A 13,004-nucleotide genomic window follows, 5' to 3' on the forward strand; every position below is an offset into this window, starting at 1 on the left:
GGCGCGATATGGCAGCTTCTGTCTGCCTCGCTACAACCGTAGCTGCCTCCACCACTGTGTGAATGCTATATAAATCCAATCCATTATCACTGCGATGGTCGAGCAGGTGGAGCCGGGATGGACCTGGCAACCTCCTGATGGCGCCGCAGTTCTGAATGTGGATGCAGAGATGGACTGCTTCTCAGTGATTGATCAATAAATGCATTGAGCAGCAGATTTTCCCCCCCTGTGACACGTGAATGTTGGGAGGAGCAGCAGCCTTTCCTCGTGTATTTAAGGTGGAATTCCAGATGTCAGAGCTGCTGTTCTTTTATGTCGATCAAGTGGAATAAAGATTCCAACGTCCAGGTATGTCACACCTGGTCCTGTTACCTGCTTGCAAACATAACCAGGTTTATTAAGCTGCTCCCGAACGCCTCGTCAGCGGCTGTTTCCTCTGAGGCTGGACGGTAGCCCCACACACACCTTTGTATCAGGCTCTGCTGCCACCTGCTGGTAGCCGCAGGAACTGAGTCCTGCTGCGCCTCCCTCTGTGCGATAACAGCAAAGGATTGTGGGTAATGCAGTTTGAATCACCTGTAACAAGCTTCAGTGAACAAGGAATCAGCCGGAGAACGGATTTTAATGCAGGGGGACCTTTGAACTTTTACATGAAGTATGAACCAAATCAGAGTTTTTGAATTTAACAGTTTCAGGAAAAAAAAAAGAATCACCTGAAACATCAGAACCATAGAGACCATGTCAGCAAGCAATGACCTCAGAGACACGTGAAGCATGTCCCTTCACATTAAAAGCAGAAGAACGTTCACGATCTCAATTGGAAAAGAAATTGCTTTGATTTTAACAAACATGGACCAATCACAGGGCTTCACTTTATTTAGGAAGGCGATGCACATCTGGAACAGCTGCTTTCAGTTTTTCAGGCTACTGAAGAACTGTTCCAGAACCTTCTCCACCTCGTCCTCGCTGTAATCTCGCACCACAAAGTTCTCGACGTCAGCGGCTCCTCGGATCATGGCCGACAGGACTGCACAGAAACAGGAAGTCAGCACGAAGCAGCCAACCAGGTTGAAGCGTGTCAATGAGGAAACAGGAAGTGCACTCACTTCGTCCTGACGAGGGTCTAAACAGGCAGAAGATTTTTTTCTTCATATCGACGGCTCGACCGAGCTCGTAGCCAACACCCAGAGACGGCTGTGTCACCTCGGCAACGACCACTGAGGTCACAGAGGTCAGAAGTCACATGGGTCACTGGCTCAAATTCCGTGATCAACGATCAACAAAACGATTGGTTCTCACCATCAGATTGACGCAGCCAATCCAAATCTCGGTTGTGAATGGCCTGGTCCCCGGACGCTGCATTGTTCTCTCCTGTCCAATCACAGTGCAGCAGTTCAGTGACATAACACACACACTCTTATTTTGAAGGTCAGAACCAGAAAACCAAACCTGAAATCGGATACAGTTAATGTGACTCCGCCCATTTTTGTGACGCAAATGCTTTTATTTCTGAAATATTTTGTTTGTTTGTTTTTTTTGCAGGTGCTGGTGTGACCTCGCCCTCTCTGATGCTTCGCGTTTGATAAAGCTCGTCACTCTTTGGCTGTCACTTCCTGTACAGCTCCCTCTGTGTCCTCAGAGACCAGTTCACCATCAAAGCGCTGCTATTATCAGGCACCAGTCTGCTGCTGTGTTCAGTGTGTCGCCTCTGACGTTTCTGCTCTTCAATACTGAAACGTTTGCTCAGCTGTGTCTGTAACTTTGCTTCACTTCAGCAGCATCAGGTAATGTCCACATGCTGATTCATGGTTTGGCTTTTTACAGCCGATAACCTTAAAAATATTAAACTGAAGCAAAGCAGGAAAATGTTCTGTTTTTATCCTGTTACTTTGACACGAAGGCCTCTGCTGTAATGCTCACACCTCTGAGGAAGCCTCACAGCTCTGTCTTCATACACAGACATAAAATATGGAGATGTGCTGATGAATAACTGACTGTACCTGACCAACCATCCTACCCGTTGTTTCTACGCATGCGCACAACACGAACTTCAGTGGCGAACCTACCTTTGTAAATGTGACGTGCAAGCATACTTTAACAGCTATAATTAAGTGGTGAACCGTCCTACCTTTGTTCATATGAGCATATGAGTTTTCTGTGTGACCTCTGACCTCTGTCGCTGAGCTCGGCGCTGCTCACGTGCTCGGTCAATACGGTCCCGTAGCTCTGTAGCGCGTGCACGATCCTCCGGTACACGTGCACGTCGTCCCTCCCGCCGCGGATGCTGCCGCAGAAATAAACCTTCATCCCGTTTCTACTCAGACTCTACTGACGGTTCCCGCGCTGTCGCCTTACGTCACCGGAAACAGGCGACCGTGCTCGGAGCCTGCGCCCTGAGCTCAGACTGACAGGTAGCTGAACGTCACGGAGGTGAAAGGTCAACAGCCCTCCTCCTCATCGGGATCACGTGCCTTCACAGGGTCTGACACCTGAGGGTCACCCCCACCTGTATCTATGACCACACACAGGTGTTTATTTCCACTGCTGTGATTGGCTGCTTAGACTCTGATTGGCTCAGACAGAGTTTAGGGTGTCCTGACAAACTTCCTGTCTGTTTCAAAATAAAGGCATTTCAAAGCACAACATCGACTGTCAAAGGTCTCTGACACACTAAGTGTTTCCACTAACGAGTATTTTGCAGCTGGTTTCCGATTCTCCCTCCCTGTATTCCCGCCTGGATATTTTTCCAGTTTGGAGGCTTCAGGTTTTTGCAGTCTGCAAACAAACGAAGTTCCTCCGATTCTGTCGCAAACAGCTGTTGCTGTCCTGCACAGTAATTCATAAACACAGATATTATTTGATGGATGTGGCTCCTGGCGTTGTCTACAGGTGCTGTCAGCCTGCCAGTAGATCACCTGTCGGGAGTTTTCTGGCACAGCTGTGGGGGAACATCTGCTTCCCTGCAGAGCTTTACTCCACAGAGAGGTGACCTCTGACCCCCTGCTGTTTGGAATTATTGACTGTGTCATGATTGTGAAACAGCACTGGAGATCTTCATGTAAAGACAATCATTCATTGATACGACGAAAGAAGCGCCTCAACACAACCAGAAGATTTGTGGTTCATCTTGGAAAGGTGCTTGTGTTGGATCAGACTGGATCAGCACTCGTGTTCGGGGTTGTTGACGGCAGTGACTCACACTGAACATTTCTCTTCCATAAATATAAATGTAGGAAGCAGAAAACAACAAAATGCACTTTTGTTTATGATACATTCTTTTTGGAGTGAGAAAAGAATCTGTTACTGTTCCTGTTTCATATTTTTGTGCTGCTGCTGTAAATATTTGTCTGTTCTGAGTTTTAGTTACTAAACAAACAGTAAAGTAAACAAACATTATGAATATCTTCACTTTAACACACATCATGTGACCTCTTTGTTTTTTTATCTGAAGTAGACTCAGGTGAGTTTTCTGCTGACTTCCTGTTCACCTGTGACACAGCTGTGAATGCATCAGGACATTACTCTGAAATACAGGCTTTTATTTTGGAAAAACTGAAGTACAGGAAGTCTGAGCTTGATGAAACCTTTATTATCCCATATGTACACAATCAATAAATCAAAGAGTGAAGGTCGGAGAAGAAACAACCCCCCCCCCCCCACACACACACACACACGCAGGTCTTTGAATTGAGGCGTTTAAGTTTCACAGACATAACAGAAACCCCTCCCCTCAGTAGGCGCTCAGCAGCATCCCCGGGTTCCTCGCCGTGGCGTTGAGCGTCACCTCGGGCACGTCTCTGGCCACCCGCTGCATGGGCGCCATGTTGTGTCCTTCCAGGGAGTCGAGCAGCCCTGAAACAAACACGGAGGAGAAAACACGAGTCAGCAGACACCTGACCTGTGCAGAAGCATAAAAACCAGCGAGGCAGAGCACGCCGTGCCGACCGAACCGCCGACCGGCAGCAGAAGAACCACAAAGACCCATCTCTGTGCTTCTGGTTCTGACCTTCTACGATGGTGTGGTAGTTGAAGTGCAGGTACAGCAAAAAGAGCATGTGCAGCAGCCCCAGCGTCCCGCAGAGGAGGAGCCGCGGCGTCTGACCCACGGTCCGAGAGAGCAGCGCTGCCACCTGCGCGCACACACACACACACAGGTGAGCTCACACAGGGAGAGTGTCCTGGCACAGGGGCTGATGGGAAGCGACAAGCTCACCATGCGCAGCGTGGACAGGCCGCCGAGCAGCAGCCACAGCCCGTAGAACAGGAAGTGGAAGTGGATGTTGTAGGTGACGAGGAGGACGATGCAGGGACCAAACAGGCCGTAACCCTGGCAACGGGAGACAGGAGGTGAGGTCACATGACATCTTGTAGGAGGAGGAGGAGGGCTGCATTCAGGTGCAGCTCAGAAACCTGAATCACATCTGAGAACAGCAAAAACACACCTGTGTGTGTGTGTGTGTGTGTGTGTGTGTGTGTGTGTGTGTGTGTGTGTGTGTGTGTGTGTGTGTGTGTGTGAGTGCGTGTGTGTGTCTGTGAGTGTGTGTGTGTGTGAGTCTGTGTGCGTGTGTGTGTCTGTGTGCGTGTGTTTGTGAGTGCGTGTCTGTGTGCGAGTGCGTGTCTGTGTGCGTGTCTGTGTGCATGTGTGTGTCTGTGCGTGTGTGTCTGTGAGTGTGTGTGTGTGTGTGCGTGTGTCTGTGAGTGTGTGTGCGTGTGTGTGCGTGTGTGTGCGTGTGTCTGTGAGTGTGTCTGTGAGTGTGTGTGTGAGTGTGTGTGTGTGTCTGTGAGTGTGTGTGTGTGTCTGTGAGTGTGTGTGTGTGTGTGCGTGTGTGTGTGTGTCTGTGAGTGTGTGTGTGCGTGTGTGTGTGTGTGTGTGTGCGTGTGTGTGTGTGTGTGTGTCTGTTAGTGTGTGTGTCTGTGTGCGTGTGTGTGTGCGTGTGTCTGTTAGTGTGTGTGTCTGTGTGCGTGTGTGTGTGCGTGTGTCTGTGACTGTGTGCGTGTGTGTGTGTGTGCGTGTGTGTCTGTGAGTGTGTGTGTGTCTGTGTGTGTGTGTGTGTGTCTGTGAGTGTGTGTGTGTCTGTGTGTGTGTGTGTGTGTCTGTTAGTGTGTCTGTGAGTGTGTGTGTGTGTGTGTGTGTCTGTTAGTGTGTCTGAGTGTGTGTGTGTGTGTGTGTGTGTCTGTGAGTGCATGTGTATGTGTCTGTGAGTGTGTGTGTGTGCATGTGCGTGTCTGTGAGTGTGTGTGTGTCTGTGCGTGTCTGTGAGTGTGTGTGTGTCTGTGCGTGTCTGTGAGTGAGTGTGTGTCTGTGCATGTGCGTGTCTGTGAGCGTGTGTGTCTGTTAGTGTGTGTGTGAGTGTGTGTGTGTGTGTGTGTGTGTGTGTCTGTTAGTGTGTCTGTGAGTGTGTGTGTGTGTCTGTGAGTGTGTGTGTGTGTCTGTGCATGTGCGTGTATGTGTGTGTGTGTGTGTCTGTGTGTGTGTGTGAGTGAGTGAGAGTGTGCGTGTGTGCGCGCGCGTGTGTGTACGTGTGTGTGTGTGTCTGTGAGTGTGTGAGTGTGTGTGTGTCTGTGAGTGTGTGTGTGTGTGTGTGTGTGTGTGTCTGCAGTTCCAGGACCTACCAGCAGGGACAGCATCTGCAGCATGGTGATCTGAGCGTTGACCAGGTATGCCAGGAAGTAGATGAAGGCAGAGACGCCGAGCCAGTAGCCGAAACACGTGCCGATAGCAGTGCCCATGAGTGTGCCCTCTCTCTGCAAACACACACACAAGACTGTAACACACAAAGAAACACGAACAGGGTGTGTGTGCGTGTGTGTTCTTACGATGACAGTTCCTGAGGTCTTCATGCCGTGCAGCAGGATCGCCACCAGAGTGAAGACCAGCATCAGCGGCCCGTACAGCTCGCCTGCGATCTTCTGCACAGGAAGCACACGCGTCAGAGGAACCTACACCTGGACCTGAACATCACCTGTACAGGTGTGAATCTGACCATCGAACTGCAGCGAGACACGTTTGAACCCTTTATCGGCATCTCCACCACTAAGCTCCCTCACGAACATCAGCTCCAGCCTCCGGTCCAGCAGGAGGCGCTAAGCCTGCTCACTGCCATTAACACTACGACAAAGAGACTCATGCATACCTGCGGGAAGTTGATCATGCGGACAGGTATCAGCGACTCGATCAACCTGCGGGGGAGTCAGCCATTAGCTGTTAGCACTAGTCTCAGCAGGAAACAGCTGACAGGAAGGAGGATGTCTTACCTGTTGCGCACCTGTACCGGCTCTACGTCAAAGTATGGCCGCAGGATGTCGATGTTAGCGTACAGGTTGAAGGCTTTGGAGGCCTGACGCTTGCCCGCCTGCCACACCTGAACGCATCACACAGGTAAAACATTTCAGAGAAGAAGAAACGAGTTAGCGCTTTTCCACTAACACCTGCTCGGCTTTTAGCCGTAGTACCTGGTACCAGGTAAAGTACCTTTAGTACCTGCTTGGCCAGGTGATCTGATCCAAACATGTAACATCAACACACTGCATCCCACCGATTGGCCAGTCAGTGGCTTCACTCGATGAGTCATGAGAGCGACTCCATTAGGAAAACCGCCTTTTTTGAAACCCAACAACAAGGAACGTGGCCACACAAACCAACACCGCGGCGTCTGACGCCGGTCTGACTGAACGCCGGTCTGACTGAACGCCACAGACCGAGCAGCGGGTGCACCATCGCCTCGACATCCTCCACTGTTGTGTCGTGTTTGTGTCACGTTAAAACGACGTCACAGGACTGACGTCACCGTTGACGTCAAACGACTGAAGCTGAGCAGGTAGCAGTGAAAAACGCGGTAAGAGTGACGTCACTAAGTAACAACGGAAGCGTCCAGGAGCTGTTAAATAAAGCTGTTGTAATTATATTTATATACACACTACATGTGCTCGTATGGGTTGGCACTCCTTTGAAGGCCGAAAGCTTCGTCTGCCGTGACTGTCCGACTGATCAGCTGCAGGAATGACTGCAGAGGTTTGTTCGACACGCTTACACACAGATAATAGTTAGGTAAGTAACATAAAAGTCTAAGGTCTAAGGTAAAATAGGTCTCTGGGTCCGAGCGTCCGAACAAGACATTCTGAAGCAGAACGTAGAGTCAGTAGAAGAACGATGGATAATAACATTGGATTATCAAGGCTAGACAGGAAGGTGTTTTCCTTTGCTGTCTCTGACAGAGAAGCAGATACCGGACGATGGACGGGGAGGCAGACAGCACGACCGCCGCGTCTGTGCGGGAGCCAGATGATCTTTGTTTTTGTCTCACTATAGAAAGTTGTGCTGTGTTTGAGGGTTATCCTTTTGGTGAACCTGATGCTTGATGTCACACACAGATCCACAGCGCTGTGTAAACTTGTAATTTCAATTGCCAACACAAATTAAATCTTTTTAGCTGACAGACGTTTCTCCTGAACACGACAGCGTCGGTCTTTGTGTGGCACAGAGGAGCTTCAGCCAGCCTCTGTAACAGCAGCTAACAGCTACAGAGGAAGAAAATGTTTGCTAGTGTTTGACACCAGATAACCCCGCCCCCCTCACCTCGTCGGCCACCTGCCGGCCCAGCTGACCCTTTAACCCCTTCATGCCCAGGAACTCGCCGTCGTCGGCCACGTCGTCCTCGGTGGCGGCAGCCTCTGCCGCGACCTCCTCCTCCTCCTTCATCCTCTGGTGCATCTCGCCCATGTCCTCAAAGCTCGAGCCCGACGTGTCGTCCATGTTCTCCATGTCGATGACCGCTGAGCCGCCGCCCTGAATGCAGGAAACACGAGAGTGAGGGAAGGAGGTAGGAGAGGAAACATGGGAGATGTGGAAGGAGGTAGGAGAGGAAACATCGGAGATGTGGAAAGAGGTAGGAGAGGAAACATGGGACACGTGGAATGAGACAGGAGAGGAAACACGGGAGACGTAAAAGGAGACAGGAGAAGAAACATGGGAGACTTGGAAGAAAAGGAAACATAGGAGATGTGGAAGTAGACAGAAAGGGAAACATAGGAGACAGGAAAGGAAACATGGGAGACATAAAAGGAGACAGGAGAGGAGTCTTGCTGAGGTAGGGATCGATCCGTTAAACCGACCAACAGTTTGTTAATCAGTTTATCAGAGGAGCTTCCAGCTGATTACAGATGTTCAGTCGGCTGATCTCAGGTCAGCCTGCCGCTGGTTAGCCTGCTGTTAGCCTGTTAGCTCTCGGCTCTCCTGTTAGCATGTTAGCATGGTTTGATTCCTCACAGTGCTTTAACCTCGCGAGCTCACCTGTACGCTGTCGGGCTAACCTGCAGCGTCACTCAGGTGCTGTTACTTTTATAGGCCGGCTGCGATGCTCGTTAGCCTGTTAGCATGTAGCTCACCTGGATGAGGTTATCGTCGAAGCTTCCCCATGGTTCCGTGTTCCTGCTCCCGGAGCCCGAAGACATTTTCCCCACAGCAGCAGCGGCTCTCCGTGGGGTAGAGTCTGTGTCCGTGGTTCGGTCGGTGGATCCGCGGATGGATCTTTTTCTCTTCCTGCTTCTAAAACCTGATGTTTTGGTCCGTAGAACGCCCCGCCCACCGGCTGACGCCACATCCCCAGTCGACGTGGAGGTCGAAGATATCGCGATATTTCCGTGAGAGTTTTTTGTGGTGAGGGTTGCGTTTCGCTGCCGCTTGAATGTTTTATGTAGTTTTGAACATGAAACAGTAGAAACTGCTGAAGAGGGCTCCTCAACAGGACGAACAACCGCGTCTATCCAAAAAATGAGTTAATGTTTAAAGTTGAAGTTACCAAAAAATGTGTTGGAACTCATAACCCATCAAAACTGTTATATGAACATTAGCATTTGGGTTAAAGACTTCTGCCTACTCTTAAATTCAGCATTTAAAACCTGGACTGAAAACAGTCAGACTGTCTCAAAAGTACTTTTATTGCCACATGATACAAAGAATATAGACAGCAGACTAAAATGTATCAAACAAAGTCAAATACAAGTAAAAGAAATAAAAGTACATAATTCATTATACTACATCCCTTCAAACCAGTCTTTGGTTTGTCAAGAGATTTATTCTAAATGACACGTCTTCAGCTGAGAGTCTAAGTGAAGACACACACAGACGCTGAACAATGAAAAGGACAATCAGTTAAAAAAGGTCATCATGCAGTCACATGTAAACTTATATCATTAGAAGCTTATACTGACTACTAAGTACAATTTTCCCTTAACAGGTTCCAGCTCCAAAATTTCATAACTGACTCTGTTTTAGAACAAACTCATGTAAACACTCACTGAACAAGATGACATCATCATTATTTCATCATTACCTCTCAGATCGTAGCACGCACACTTATGAGCCACGTTTTACCCTTCCATCATTGCTAACTGAGCCCTCATTCATTTGATCGTATCTGATTCATGTCCTGAGATTCCACTCATGACAAATCGATGTTTTACAGACGCTCACCACTCCCTTTCTTCTCTGACATGCAGATGATGTTTGTCGAGAACAAAGGGTTCCAGTTTGAAGCAAAACTGTAAAATCAGAAAAGATGAAGATACACATTTTAAATCTCAGTCAGGGAGAGATTGAATTCTTTCTCGTGTGACACTAAATCTGCTCTGATGTTATTTTCTGATGGTTCACTGTACAGTCACACAGCTCTTCTGAGAGCTGATTAATGCCAAGTTGTCTTTAATCCTGGTCCAGTGAGCTCCAACAGCATGCTTATTTATGTGTCTGTTTAAAGATTTGGAAACATATCTTGATGCTCAATCATCCAGGTAAGTAATTCCCAAAAAGTTGATTCATCTCAGTTGATGCTCCTGACACATACGGGATCACTACCGGTTTTCTTTATGTGATGTCCTCTGCTTCCCTGGCTGCTGTGTCTGTGGGGATGGTGTTCGCTCCTGTTCACGTCCTGATCACACTCAGTTTATGCTCCAGTGGATGATGAGAGTCAAACCTTAAATACTGGTCTGCATGCGTAGGTTTCCCGCACACATTAGTGTCCGGTTTACTGGGTGGGATCAAAAACACTTACTGGGTTTGAGGTGTTGGTTTGGGTCGTTTTTTAACTTAAACCTGCAACTGCTTCATGACTTTGAGCATGTTTGTCTTCTCTGTCTCAAAATGAACCCAACAGGTCTAAAGTCAAATATAGAAGGTCAAAAATGTTGAATGTTAATTGTAGAACAGGACAATAGTTTTAATATGTGTAACTGGTGTGGTTCTGCGTTGTGTCTGATCAAAAAAGGTAAAAGAAAGAAAGGCCTCCAAGTAAATAATTTGCCCACTCCAGCTCCTCTCCCACAGGGGAATTGTAGAAAAGGATGGCATTTATTTTTACATTAAACATAAAGTATGCATTTACACGTAACATATTTGACATAAGATAAAACAAAAACAACAACATGAAATCCGACATACCTGATTAAAAAAAGGTAAAAGAAAGAAAGACCTCCAAGCAGGCACGTGCAGAGGAGGGGGGCTAGAGGGGCTTTCCTTTCCTGATGGGTGCCCAAAGTGCCCTTTTGTTGAGGCAACTTTTTAAAAAAAATTATTTATTTTTTTTAATGTGTGTGTGCGTGCGGAGTCCTGTCTGTGCCCCTCAACAATAATATTTAACTATTAATCACAGTTTTGCTAAATAAAAGGATCTGGCTTGCATCAGTCACATGATCACATTTAACCAATGATCGCCCTTGACGGCAGAACGCGCTGGTTACGAGCCGGGAACGAGCTCACAAAGAGCACGCGCATTTTTTGCAGTCCGGAGCTGTAGGAGAAACACAAGTTAACTCAGAGACACAGACTGATGCGACAAAACCAGTAAGTAGGTGTACAGCGTACACTGTAGTGTATAGCACACAGTATTAGCTTATTACGGACACGTTGGTCAGCTGTCTTGTTGCAACTGACGAACTGAAACAAAGGAGCGTGCTGTGTGTGCAACAGCGTGACAAACATTACCTGTCCTTTTATTAACTGCACATGTAGTGCTGGTCATAGCTGCTTGCTACCTGTGTAAGGCTGTCATGGGTCTGTAGCTCTGTCACCGTTTTAGGGAACATATTTAGTTTTAAAGTATTTAGAACATATTTAGTTTTTAAGTAAGTTTCCGGGCTTTTCCTGCCTTTCTGGAGGGATTATATTTCACTAAAAAACGATCTAATATGCATGTCCACATAATTATGCATTACTTTAATTATAATATATTAAAAAACACATGCTGTATTTTAAAGAAAATACATTAAGAAGCAGATTATATTAGATTTATATTTTAAATAAGACAAAATTTGGATTTTACAGCAGTAAAATTATTGTATCTCTACAGTTTAAAAATGTAATAAGCTTTGCCCCTGCACAGAGTGGATACTGAAACAAATGGAATCATCATAATGACATTATTTCATATTTATTACTTCCCCCTCCTCATTGCTTTATTATTGTAGCTCTAGTAATAAATAATAATGTAAGGATTCTGGATCAGCACCGTGATGCCCATAGTATATACAGTATTCTGAAGAAGGTCTAAAATGTCACTGTGCGTGCATGTGTGTGTTTGTTTTATTTAGATGGATTAAAAAAATATATTACTCATGATATAACATTGTCCAGACATGCCTGGTAAGGACATGAGGAGGGAACAGTAGGAGCTGTGTGAGGCTACTGAAGGCAGTGCTATAACATTTTTCTGTCATCATTTTATTATAGATTAAGTGTTAGGTGTGGATAATTAGATTATAGTTTATTGCAATAGCAAGTTGTGCCTTGTTCTCAGATAGACAGCAAGTGGAGAGTGATATATGAAAAGATGGGATGGAAGGAAGAAGAGAAGCAAAGAGTGATTCACAGGCAGAGCCTAAATTATTTCTCACAGTTTTTTTGTTGCCTTATGGTTCCAAGCGCTGTCACCAATCTTTGCATTTTGTTATTATCTCATGACACTTGTTTAATCAGCTACCATCTCTCCTATGGACTTTTTAATGTCTACAGTCTCAGATCAACACAGCCCTGCCCTTCCCATATTAGATTCTTGATGAATGTGTGTTGTTGTTATTCAGCCTGGTTCAATGTGCCCCTTTTTAACTTTGAGCACCCGCCCCTTTAAACCTCTCTGCACGGCCCTGCCTCCAAGTAAATAATTTGCCCACTCCAGCTCCTACGACCAAATACAAACAGTGGGGAAGAGGGTTAGCTCAACTTCCAAGCTAGCAAGGAGTATATATTCATGCTAGCATTTATGGCGCCTAAAACACATTTATGATACACACATACTACACACTTATAACATCTAACAAAAACAGGCTTAATAATGACAATAATTGAACTAGAATCGCAATCAGAAACATCCAGGTGGCTAAATATGAATTATATGTGTGTTTTACAGTGTTGGGAAAGAAATTACACCAACCTCTCCCACAGGGGAATTGTAGAAAAGGGGAGAGGCAAAAGGCGTACATTGTATTTATAGGATTGCACCAAAGAAGAAGAAGAAAAGAATGAGGAGGGGCTCTAACTGATAATAAACATAACTACAGGCTTGGAGGTCCTAAAAGTCAGGTATAAAAGGAACGGTTTGGAGGTTTAGAACACATTTTGTGTAATTATAACAATGTGATTGATGACCCTGTTACATATGCTCAAATGTTATATCAGTGGTGTACAGGCAGCAGAAAGAATCAAGTCTGTGACTGAGTAGCTGTGCAGGGATAAGGCTGCTGAACGCTGCCTAAAACACAACAGAACACCAAGAAGTGTTGGCCCAAGGATCGGCCCTGGTAACAGGTACTTATTTAGACATTGGCCTTGAAATGTGAAAGAGCAATCAAAGACTATGCCATCTTTATTGTTGTGACTTATCACGTGATGAGAAATGTACCAGGCGTCTTTGCCATCGTCAATCCCCTCAGAGCTGAGTTTAGCCACATAACTAGCTTGCTCTAACTTTAAGATATGATCTCTGTATGAATGGCTTTGTCAGGATCTGTGG

At 46.6% G+C, this 13,004-nt stretch overlaps 2 protein-coding genes across 3 annotated transcripts; both read right to left on the bottom strand.

The window, feature by feature from the left end:
• Positions 1-603: 603 nt before the first annotated feature.
• On the bottom strand, positions 604-2,585 carry dnph1 (2'-deoxynucleoside 5'-phosphate N-hydrolase 1). 2 transcript variants are annotated; one of them, XM_085181916.1, is made up of 4 exons: positions 2,172-2,585; positions 1,300-1,371; positions 1,107-1,217; positions 604-1,027 (listed from the first exon to the last, which is right to left on the bottom strand). In XM_085181916.1, the coding sequence occupies exons 1-4, from the start codon at positions 2,305-2,307 to the stop codon at positions 912-914; spliced, it is 435 nt and encodes a 144-aa protein (XP_085038042.1). In that variant the 5' UTR covers positions 2,308-2,585; the 3' UTR covers positions 604-911. The 2 variants fall into 2 exon arrangements, with proteins under 2 accessions (XP_085038042.1, XP_085038043.1); XM_085181917.1 differs by having other exon boundaries at positions 2,129-2,309.
• Positions 2,586-3,569: 984 nt separating this feature from the next.
• yipf3 (Yip1 domain family, member 3) lies at positions 3,570-8,608 on the bottom strand. The gene is made up of 9 exons (XM_085181908.1): positions 8,386-8,608; positions 7,577-7,786; positions 6,256-6,362; positions 6,135-6,180; positions 5,818-5,910; positions 5,614-5,745; positions 4,214-4,327; positions 4,007-4,130; positions 3,570-3,852 (listed from the first exon to the last, which is right to left on the bottom strand). The coding sequence occupies exons 1-9, from the start codon at positions 8,449-8,451 to the stop codon at positions 3,731-3,733; spliced, it is 1,014 nt and encodes a 337-aa protein (XP_085038034.1). The 5' UTR covers positions 8,452-8,608; the 3' UTR covers positions 3,570-3,730.
• Between the last annotated feature and the right edge of the window lie 4,396 nt (positions 8,609-13,004).

The sequence above is a fragment of the Neolamprologus multifasciatus genome, chromosome 13 (genome assembly GCF_963576455.1).
Source record: "Neolamprologus multifasciatus chromosome 13, fNeoMul1.2, whole genome shotgun sequence".
NCBI classification, from domain to species: Eukaryota; Metazoa; Chordata; class Actinopteri; order Cichliformes; family Cichlidae; genus Neolamprologus; species Neolamprologus multifasciatus.

What these genes read in the sequence shown, in the direction of transcription:
- dnph1 (XM_085181916.1), bottom strand. Translation starts at nt 2,307, where the DNA reads ATGAAGGTTTATTTCTGCGGCAGCATCCGCGGCGGGAGGGACGACGTG. An exon ending in TTGGCTGCGTCAATCTGATG is followed by an intron (nt 1,218 to 1,299) that starts GTGAGAACCAAT and finishes CTGTGACCTCAG; the next exon opens with TGGTCGTTGCCGAGGTGACA. An exon ending in TAGACCCTCGTCAGGACGAA is followed by an intron (nt 1,028 to 1,106) that starts GTGAGTGCACTT and finishes GTTTCTGTGCAG; the next exon opens with TCCTGTCGGCCATGATCCGA.
- yipf3 (XM_085181908.1), bottom strand. Translation starts at nt 8,451, where the DNA reads ATGTCTTCGGGCTCCGGGAGCAGGAACACGGAACCATGGGGAAGCTTC. An exon ending in GCCGGCAGGTGGCCGACGAG is followed by an intron (nt 6,363 to 7,576) that starts GTGAGGGGGGCG and finishes TGATGCGTTCAG; the next exon opens with GTGTGGCAGGCGGGCAAGCG. An exon ending in GCATGATCAACTTCCCGCAG is followed by an intron (nt 5,911 to 6,134) that starts GTATGCATGAGT and finishes CTTCCTGTGCAG; the next exon opens with AAGATCGCAGGCGAGCTGTA.